We start from the raw sequence: 11,552 nt of genomic DNA on the forward strand, positions 1-11,552 counted from the left end.
TAAATTTTGTTATTTGTCTTAGGTGCTTTACAAGATTTTGATAAAGTATCCTTATCAAATGTCGAAAAGAGCAATAACATAAATACAGTAGATTCGCAGAAGCAAACAGATAAACATAAAATATCTGAAGACAAATGGACAGAGGATTTTCTCAAACAAACAGCTGATCAGTTTGAAAAAAATTTACAAAATTTATTGCAAAATGGTGAGATAATTAAAAATATATAAAAAAATGCTAAACAAATATTTATAGAGAAGGATAATAATTTATTATTAGAAGATAGCGAACTGGAAGCTGCTTTACAGAAGCTTGGACAAATGTCAGCCAGTAATACAGTGGATGAAAAAAATGTGAATGCAGATTTTCAGTCGGCTGTTTCACAAGTTTTGAAGGATTTAACTGCAAATTCTGAAAATTTACAGGTATTTAATCTTTATAAGGGTAATTAAAAAATATTAAAAAATATATTAGATCAATGAAATATCTCAAAGACAAGAAGGGAAGTGTTTCAAATAAAAGTTGAAGGGGGAAGTGTTTCAAATAAAAGTTGAAGGGGGAAGTGTTTCAAATAAAAGTTAAAGGATTTCAACAAATGTATGAAATGGCGATGATGTTGGCATTGGTAGTGATATCCATTAATTTTGAGTATAGAGGAGCTCTCAAAGTTAACTTTTAAAAATTCAATATTTTAGTGGCTAACATTAAGAAATTTAACAATTCAGGAGCATATAACCAACCTTCGCTGTCAAGAAGTCATATATTAACTTTTAAATTTTTTTTTGAAACTTTTTATTCTTTCTTATTAGTTATCAAAATTTTTAAATACTATGATGAAGCTCCTTTTAATTAAGTACTTTTTGAAATATAAGTTGACAAATTTTAGATATCAGATATTTAACTTTAGATAGTCACTTTTAAGTTACTGATGTTTATGAATTGATTTACTCTTGTAAAGTTTCAAAAATAAAATGTATTCGTGTTTTTAATGCTCCTTAACCACAAGGTAGAACATCAGTTCTTTTCACAATATATCTCAGCAATCTCGAATCTGTTTCTAGAATCCTTCTTAAGGGCCTACTTAGCTCCAACATAACAGCTAACGAATTATTGTTGTTCGGAAAGTAATTTCGTTTTTTCTTATGAAAATGAAAGACGATTTTCAATCAGACGCGTTTCAAATGATCATGAACGGTCGAATTCGATAAATTTAATCTGTCAGCGATCTCACAAGTTGTTATTCGCCGGTTTGCATCAATTAATGCCTTTATTGTGTCTTCATCAGCTTCAACTGGCCTTCCAGAACGTGGTGCATCTTCAACATCAAAATTGCCGGATCGAAATTTTGCAAACCAGTTTTGGCACTGGCGTTCTATCAATACATCTTCTCCATACACATTGGATAATTTTTTTCTTGCTGAACAGCATTTTTACCTTTTCGATAGTAAAAAAGTAAAATATGCCAAAAATGCTGTTTTTCACTTTCCATATTTGATAGGGCACTAACCAAAAACTACTGCGTAGAATCAATCGAACTTTTTTCACAAGCAAGCCTTGCTATATCAGCTGTCAAAATATATAATGATTATGCGGTTTAAATGTGAAGTTGGCTGTGAAAAAATACAATAAGTCCTCTGTTGGGAAAAAACGAAATTACTTTCCGAACAACCCAATAAATATAAATATTTGAAGTTAAACTCGCATTATAGACATAATCTGAGATAATTACTAGCCAGAGATCAATCAGAATTGGTGTTACGATACAGGCTAACTCTTGCATTGATCTTTGGTACTTTCAATAATGAATGTCTCAGTACAGAGAGATTTGTTCTTTTCCTTTTCCTTGTATAATAGACTCAGAGGAAATGCCAAAGACATAGTATGTTTTAATCAGGGAATGGGAAAGTTATTATTTCTTTACTTTTTATAATAATTTGATAATGATGTTGCAATTTTTTATGACTAATGATAATTAACTAAACGCTGAGATTACTCTAAGGTTGAAAAAGTCACTTTGAAACAACTTGCATCATTATGTGTTTATTTACTGAAAAAAGTAATTTGTAATGAGTAATATTATCTCATTACAAGCAACGAATAACATTATCTCCTTACAAGTAACGACTAAAAGATAATGAGTTACAAATGCCGAATTAATTTTTTTTAGTATTATGTGACCAGCGTGACTTTCCAACCTTAATATAACTGTTACAATTATAAAAAAAAATTTGTCATTATCAAATCGTATGACAGAGTAATGATAAAGAAAATAACGGCGTTACAAATAACTATTTTTTTTTTTTTTTTTTTTTTGAAATTTTGAGATGGGAGGAACCTATACTGAAATATTCATCATTAAAAGTAGCAAAGATCAAAGCAAGAAATAAGAGAGAGATTCTCTTGGTTGGACATGTGGAGAGTGCAACTTATACTTCACTGTATTCAGGAAGGACTGCAGCTTACATCTCTCTCTTCTTGGAAGGATTAAGAGAGTGCAGCTCGTACCTTACACTACTAGGGGATGCGTTCCACTTAATGTTTGCAACACTCGCATACATCTCTGACACGTATGATTTTATCCTTGTTTAATATTTGATGATGACAAGAATAAAACTCGCAAACATTGCGACCGTTAAGTGGAACACATTCTGGGAGGGATTGAGTGTAGGATGTGACTGTGTTTAATCCACTCGTTCGCAAAAACAATATATATTTCATGCTTCGTATATGATGACAGATGTATGAAGCAAAATAAAAATAAGAGATAATCTCTGATGGCCTTGATATATGACTCAATAACATCCAAAAGGTTTTGGCCATCAGTCGAACACCTTGAATAATGTTAATGTCAGCAATATATGTTTATCAATTCATCTCGAAAAATACGAAAAATACGAAGGAATCTCATTATAATGTTTTGAAGAGATTGTGATATTAGCTGTAAGAATATTGAATACGAAGTGGGTTTTCATTAAAAATTTTGAAGTTAATTTGAGAGCTCCTCTATGGATGCATTTCACTTAACGTCTGCAACGCTCGCGAGCGTCATTTCATTTTCGTAGTAATCGAATGTCAAACAAGGATTAAATGATGCACACGAGCGTTGTGGATATTAAATGGAACTCTATGGCCCGTATTCAGAACGTGCTTTTATCGATAAAAGCGCTTTTATCTCTGAAATTCTATTTATGCGTAAATTATAGCATGTTAGCTCGCTAATAAGCTCGTTGTAAGCGCTCGTAAGCGCGTTCTGAATACGGGCCTATATCTACTTTTGCTCAAGATCAAATGGGATATCGCAAAGTGATTCATTATAATCCTAGAACTTTTGCATGAAATTTTTTTTCTCGAATTATTTTTTTAGATATTTCACAATTTTTTTTTAGTCAACTTGTATAGTGTATGATGCTTTTATTTTAATTCTCCGTTGACTAAATTAACTTCGAAGATATAGTCGATTTTTTAATTATAAATTCTGATAAGTAAATTTAAATCTATAAAAAATAAGGAAAATCCGATTTCTATGATAGTAAACAGTTATTAAAAGTTTTTATAAGTATGCAAGATTGTTTCAGATTTTTATATTGAATAATATAAAAATTTGCACTAAATCTTAAAGATCTAGGTTGCTAAATTTCGCATGGCCGACGAAAAATTAAAATAAGATCATAAGTGACAAATTTAGTTTACTTTAATAATTATATTAATATTTTAATACGGTACAATATTGGGTATTTTATGTTTGAATCGATCGATTCCTGTTCGTGCAAATTTTTCACGAAAAATTCGATTAATCTTTTATTCATTATTTCCTTCTTTAAAAAAGTTTGTAGTGGAAGATACCTGTGCGTAGTGTAAGGCGACCGCGGCCAGTTTTCTTGTAAACAGTATGTGATTCGATTCTACATTATACAACAATGACCCAGAATTGTACCGAATGTATCCTTTTTGTGCAAAGTGAAAATTGTATTAAAAAATCATTGTGCGTGCGTGCGCGCGCTTCTCAAAAATTTTTTATTTTTGTATGCTCAAATAATTATACTTTTTGAAAAAAGATCTCACGATTTTATGGAAATTTTTGACAGAATTGTCTGAAATTTTGATATGTTGTAGCTTTCGGCATCCTGATCAAATGTCTCCATAGGCATAACCCCCAGAAATTAATCCTTTATCGTGATATATAGCCCGTTATTGCAATTAGACTTACCTACTGATCTTTACTTTGCCAACTCATAGCGGGCGAAGGATTGATTCTTGGGGGTTGTGCCTATGGAGACATTTGTTCAGAATGCCGTAAACTACACATATCAAAATTTCAGACAATTCCGCCGAAACCTAATTTCCATAAGATCATAACGAAGTCCTTTGAAGTTCTTGTACTTTTTTTCAAAATATTTTTTTATATCTAAACTAAAAAATTAGCCATTTTTATATGCCTTGATTAAAAAGCTACACTTTTTTAAATCAAATGATACTTTTACCCAACTTACGATTTCTTTGATAAGAAAATTCAGTAAATTATATTACTTTTAATTATTATCTAAAACGAAATTCAGACATTATTTTAGAAACTTGTTCTAGAAACTTAAATGTATGTTCATGAATTTTTAAATATTTTTGAACTTTAAATAAGTGGAAAAGTGGACAGATTCGAAATATCCAGATCGTATTGATAATGTACTGATTTGTGTATTATACCATATAAGGATTAATAAAAGTTATCTTTATAGCAATAATACTTGTCTATATTGATTTTTACAATTTAACATTTTTTTAAATTTATAAAAATCAATAATAGTAAATAGGTAATATTATTTTCATCTTTCTGATAGGAAAATAAATAATATATTTTAGAATGAAACAGATGTAGCAGCTATGCTCGGGCAAACGTCTTTTGATGGCGATACTAGTGATATATTACCATTTATGCAAGGAATGATGGAGCATCTTTTGTCAAAAGAAATTCTTTATCCATCATTGAAAGAACTATCTGATAAATATCCAGCATGGTTAGAGGAACATAAAGTAACTTTAAATGCTTCCGATTTAGAGAGGTATACAAAACAGTCAGAATTGATGCAAAAGGTATGTTAATAATAAACTAATTAACCAACCTATGATTTATGTGGAAGCTTTACACAATTAACATGTTTATATTCTGTGTAAGGTGTGTATTGAATTGGAAAAAGAAAAGGAAGACGATACAGAAGATATTAAACAACATCGATTTGAATATGTATTAAAACTTATGACGGAAATGCAAAATTATGGTCAAGCACCTGATGATCTTTTTGGCGAACAATGCTTGCCTTTTCAATTTGATTTCGGAAACAATCCCACTTTTCCATTCCCACCTGGAGTAGATTCTCAGCAGGATTGTTGTATTAACTAAATATGAATATATAGCTATTTCAATATGTTTCTGGGATATTATATAATTTCAACTATTTTATTTATTATCTTTATTTGATAAACAGTCAAAGAAGAGTTGTTTGCTTTCTACAATAACATTGTTAATATATGAACATATATACAAGATATATTACAAAACCTATCCTTGTGTAGTAATTCTCTTTGAATTTCAGGATGACTTTTTGGCAAAAATAGTGCAATAAATGTAATAAATTTTAATTATGTTTTATAATATAATATTACATAATATAATATAATATTACATAATAAATAATACTAGAACTGTAAGAATTATTTATTAAGGAATGTAATGTAAAAAATAAAAAATTTTCTACTACAAGTGATTTTCTATCACTGCATGAATTTTAAAAAATTATAAAACTTCTGGCTGTGTAAAAAACTTTTAGAAATACATATTTTCCTGTTCATATTATGATCATATAAGTAATATTATATAAATAATACGTTGTAGTCTTGTTTACATATTCTTACGTCCCTCTACATATATAACAGAACTGACAAATTTCTTAACCTGATAGTCGTTAACTTCGTTTCATGTAAAAACGCGTCGAATAAGTCCAATTTTACGTAAAAATGAATTTTTAATACATAAATGAAAATCAGAGTAATAACTTTCTATGGCTTTAATTTTAATAAATGTTATCCAGGATATGATCTTGAATAATATTTAAGAGATTTCAACTATTGATCGGACACCTTGGATAATGCTAATGTCGACGGTACTGTAATTTTCAAACCTTATAACTTTAAAAGTACTTGATGAAAGTGAACTTTATTATGTTTTGGAAAGTTCTTGATACACTAGCTACTAGATTCTGAAATAAAAAATAGCTAGGGCATTTTATTTAATAAAATTGATGTGACCTTGATCTGACATTGACGCCACCCAAGAACAAATTGTATGTGTAATAAAATCAGTACATAGATTTTTTTAAATTCTATAATTTTATCTGAAACACATTTTTCCAAATAAACCAATACTTTTTGAGATATTAGTCGTTCCAAAACTTTTTAGACCTTACTGTATAATATATATAAATTTACATGGAATTATCTAAGCATTAAAAATTCAGCTTCGACCGTTATAAACCGTTATAAAGTTTATTTCTTATTAATTGTGTTGTAAAATTAATTTTTCATTTTGTAAATAAAATATGATTTCTTCACATTGATTGTGTTCAGAATTATAATAAATCACAATATTATAGTTTACAAGATATTTTATGCTTTTGTTACGTCGGAAAGACTCCAAGATTCTTTTCTTTTACGCAAATGTTACCGTCGAACAGAGAATAGATATAATCTGTGGGAATTAATTTGAATCTTGTTTGACTAGAAGTATGAAATGTCAAACGAAAAAAAATTAATAATAAAAAACTGCGATGATATTATGTAATAGAATGAAGCCGGGAGCACATAGAAAAACGTAAAGCCGTAAGACCTAATCAGTAAGCGAATTGCCCAATCACGGTAGAGACCATAAGTCCAATATTACGATTTCCTTACTGCTTATGTGTTACGACCTTACGTTTTTGTATGTGTCATGGGCTTAAACGCTTTTATTGATAAAAGCACGTTCTGAATACGGGTCTAAATCTATAAATTAAGATGCGTTGAAAGTACATAGCGACCAAAGGGTTGATTGTGGATTTCGAAAGGAAATGAAAATTATAAAAGTGAGCAAAAGTTACTAGGTATTGACCAATTAAATTATGAATATTCTAATAAATTTGCTCACTTTTGTAATTTTCACTTCATTTGAAGATACACAATCGACCACCTGTAGTTGACTGGTTAGTAGAATAACTGGGCTGCGTCCAGGAATTACGCCTAGACAACATTAGGGTGCATTTTTGCTGTAATATACACAACGTAACCTATAGCTTAGAGTTATCTGGGCGTAAAACCTTGTGTTCACGATGCTAGAAATCCGTCCGAGTTCTCGATCCAAGTCCTGGGGTGTGATTCCGTCATTATCATTACACGCCTACCAACAGTTGTCGGTGTCGTTGCGCAGCTTTTTCACCATATAAATTCCATACGTATTTTCCATACGAAGTCTTATAAAATCTCAAGTAACGAGGATTCTATATCGCAATAACTATTTTCTTCTGTAAGCGAATATAATTTTATCATTTTAATTAAATTATTTAGTTATTGCGATATAAAATCCTCGTTACTTGAGACTTTATAAGACTTCGTATGGAAAACACGGAATTTCTAGATTCACGTATTGCCTGACTTCAATCCTCGCAAGTCTGTTATAGAAACTTCTCGTAAATTTGTAACAATTATTGAATGGTTTCTGGTAATCAAGAATTATTATGACAAAATGTGTTAATTATTCTAGAAATTTCGCAATGTAAATTTATAACAATTATTAAATAGTTTCTAGTAGGCAAGAAACTTTATTATGACAAAATGTTTTAAAAAATTAGTATTTGATTTTTTTAAGGAAATAAAAATTATTTTGCAAGAAAAATATTTTTTAATAACGTAAAATACGACCTTCGCACATTTAAGCTACAGAGACGCTCCTGAATCAGAACGTCACGTAAGCGCCCGACTCGGCCGCCGAATCTCGAGCCTCGAGCTGTAGTGGGGATAGCGCGCCGGAATCGACCCGAAATGTGCAAATCTTTGTGAGCACTGTCTTAATCCACTACTGCTACTGCCCATTGTAGACCATGCATTACTGTTTTACACATGCGTGGTCAACTTCCATATTGTAAACAATTAACGACAACAGAGAAAAATATCAGGGCGTTCCTCGTCTCGATCTCAGGTCTAATCTCTCCTCCGAGTTGGTAGACTTTCGCTCTGCCACTGAGTTACACAGCCCTGACGCTGTTGATATTTCTGTTGTGTCCATATCTAGTAAATTTCTTAATATAAAATTTCAGACCGCATTGGTTTATTTTGGTATATTTGTCCAGGTGGCGCGACTTAAACTGTCATGGCGTCATGTTGGGTCCACAGAATATATATCAAGGTTATAGTAAAGTAAAATTGTGAAGAAAACAAATAGAATTTATTTAATTATCTGATAAGATAAGTTGTATATTATGAACAATGTAAAAATATCATAGAGTATAATAGGGAATAATAAAAATGATTCCATTATGTATCATTTCATTCTTATGTATGAATTAATGATTTATTACATATAGAAAAGGATGATGTGCGTGCGCGCGTACGTGTGTGTGTGTGTGTGTGTGTGTGTGGTGTGCGGTTCAATGAACATCATTAGACATCCATTTTATAACACCCCTAAAAATATATATAACTATATTCAAACTTAAATTATTTATTTTAAAATATTCTGATTTATTTATTTAAAACATTTTTTTAAATTAAATTTTTACATTTCAAGAGTTTTAAATGTCAAAATGTCATTGCATAGTTATTATTAGAAACATTGGAACTAAACAATGTCATTGTTTATAACATTTAATTATACAGGGTGGATTGTACGGCCCCACTCGTCCCGAGCAAGTAGAGCAGACTAAACTAAGTTGAAAAGTCTTGTACTATTTTACAATGCTTGCAATAATTAACGAGATATTAACGTTTAAAGATAGCCGAATACGCGCGTCCGCCCGACTTACTATTGTTGAAGGTACGGCTCACCGAGCACACGGCGCGCGAGGAGCGGGAATGGCCTAGCAGGCGCGCCACACCGTTTCGAGCTTAGAGACTCGCGGCGATGAACGAAGCGCTTTCCTCATTCCTCGAGTGGAGCCGTACATTCCAGTCACCCTGTATAATAATGTAATATATCATAACATGATATCATACCTTAGCACGAACACAATCTCAATTTCAATTTGCACTGGTCTCCACTAACTTCGAAGACAGTGGAGCAAAAGTTGAACTCAGTGCAAATTTTTTGCACCAGTTTTATCAACGGAATATTAAACACTAAACTCTCTCTCTTTTCACAGTGGAACAACACAATTGCATTCCAGTGCACACCAGTGTTGCACCAATTTTCCCAATGGAAAACGTTATAAGATTCTCAGCCATTGGGGAATCTTTTCGCAGCATGAAAAGTACCGGCTTGTACTTTATCACGTATTATTCCTGGAACAGAGTCATCTATGAAGTACTAAAAGATGAATATTTAAAATAATATTTACGTACTAATTAATATACATAATATTTTAGACTCCAGATACCGAAGAAAAATGGAATCCACACACATGTTGCTGACAATTATCTGAGACAATAGAGTGTATCAAACTGCATCGGTGCAATGGATAGCAGGCGCTTGCTTTTGATTGTTTAATCTTCTTGGGATAGTCTAAATATTGTGATCTTAAATTATTTATCTTTTTGCAATTTCTATTGTTATTGGTTGTTTTGTGATCTCTGTATACTGATCGTATATCATTTGTAGAGCTTTTTCTCTTTTTATACGATTATGAATCCACAGATTTTACAATGTGTAAATATGGATATTGTTGATACAATAACAACAAAGTTCGGACATTATCTTTATCCATGTTTTCCTGAAAATTAATAATTATATTTTTTAATGCAGAAATTTATTGTTATACTTTTATTATTTTGATTTACATTTTATAATTTTAATTTTGCTACAAGAACCCATCAATTTAATTCTGCCAGTTTAATTTATTTATTCTTGCTTATCAAAGATTAGGAGAGTCTTCCTTCATTCAGTTATAGATTACGAAGTATCTACCAGTATCTACATGAGTTCCTCATGTTGTCCAATATTGATTAGCTATTAAATAATGTTGGTAATAAAGAATTGAATCAAAATAAAATAGTTAATACAAAAAATGGGACAGGATGCATTTTTTTATACGAGGCTTCTGTTCGAGCAGAGAGAAATCTGAGAGAGAACATGACGACCCAAAACCTGTAAAATGTTTGGCATTGCAAGTTAGGGTCTGAAAGAATTGTCATAACACTTACTTAGACTTAATTTATAGATGTAAATAACGCACAAACTTTATGACGTACAACTTATTACTGTGTCTCCAAGAAACAGCAAATAGTCATTCGCCAAAGCTTGTGCGTTACTTATGTTTACAACTTAAGTCTCTAAGAGCGGTATTCATAGTCCAAGCTCAAGTCAGTACTTAAGACTGTCTTGGCAAAGATCGTCTTATTCAATTAAGGTCATCTCAACAGTAGTAGATTTCATAGTCACGAATTGAGATGATCTTGGTGAAAAAGTTTTTGCCATTATTTAAAATAAGATCACCTTTGCGAAGTTATGCTTAAGGTAATGCTTATTTCGGCTGAATTGGCTGTTTCCGTGATATTTCCTATGAATTCTCCAATGGGAGCATTGCATATGTTGAGTTAAACGGAATAAACCTAATATATTATTGCGTTCTGTTATGTCGCATACTATCTTATATTATTGAAAATTATGCATTAATTAGTATTTTCCTTCATCAAGAATTAAAAAAAAATAAATAAAGGGCAAAGTAAGAGTCAAACACATTTTAAATTTTAACATAATTAAATAGAATAAATTACAAATAAAGAACAAATGAAGAAAACAGTCTAAATTCAAATATAAAACATTACAAGTTTCAGTTATCCGATTGAATCCTCTTCAGACATTTACTTATCACAAAGATCGATGTACAAAATTATTATTATTATTATTATTAGGCGTTAGGAACTCGAAAGCTCATTGCCGCAAATACCAAATTCCGCCAAATGTACAAAATTAATTATCAAAAATGCCCGCATATTATATAATAACAGCTCGAGTGAGTCTTCATGTAGAACTCGACATTATTCGCATACGATTGGACAGTCAAATGTGTTCCATATTCTCTTGGAAAAAGATCTAATCAATAAAAAAGATAAAAAGTCTTCTTACGAAATATTAAACCAGATCAAAGTAACATACCGGAATTCTAACAAATAAAAACTCATCAAAAGCCATATGTAAATTATTCGAGCGAGTTCGTCCATATAAGTATAAAAACCAATTATAACATATACAGTTTAATGGAACGCAGATACTCGTATGTAAGACGGACATTGTGTGTCGATTATGATGTACACTCGCTGATACGGATCAACACGGACTGAGAGAGGAGACGGACTGTCAGTATCGAAAAGTCAAACTTTA

The 11,552-nt window shown here is 31.0% G+C and overlaps 1 protein-coding gene and 1 long non-coding RNA gene across 3 annotated transcripts in view; both read left to right on the top strand.

Annotated features, from left to right (window-relative positions):
* The window catches only part of LOC108749757 (peroxisomal biogenesis factor 19), a 6,557-nt gene extending 1,006 nt beyond the window's left edge, over window positions 1-5,551 (top strand). The window contains exons 2-5 of one of the 2 annotated variants that reach the window (XM_018488689.1): window positions 23-205; window positions 278-423; window positions 4,853-5,083; window positions 5,166-5,551. In XM_018488689.1, coding sequence (XP_018344191.1) covers window positions 23-205; window positions 278-423; window positions 4,853-5,083; window positions 5,166-5,390 — 785 coding nt within the window. In that variant the 3' untranslated portion in view covers window positions 5,391-5,551. The remainder of the gene's footprint in view (window positions 1-22; window positions 206-277; window positions 424-4,852; window positions 5,084-5,165) is intronic. The other variant, XM_018488690.1, reaches the window with a different exon arrangement.
* Window positions 5,552-9,018: 3,467 nt separating this feature from the next.
* LOC108749754 lies at window positions 9,019-9,878 on the top strand. Its single transcript, XR_001939388.1, has 2 exons — window positions 9,019-9,536; window positions 9,599-9,878. It is a non-coding gene; the product is annotated as an uncharacterized LOC108749754 (long non-coding RNA).
* Window positions 9,879-11,552: the final 1,674 nt, after the last annotated feature.

This window comes from Trachymyrmex septentrionalis, unplaced genomic scaffold, assembly GCF_001594115.1.
Source record: "Trachymyrmex septentrionalis isolate Tsep2-gDNA-1 unplaced genomic scaffold, Tsep1.0 scaffold311, whole genome shotgun sequence".
Taxonomy (NCBI): domain Eukaryota; kingdom Metazoa; phylum Arthropoda; class Insecta; order Hymenoptera; family Formicidae; genus Trachymyrmex; species Trachymyrmex septentrionalis.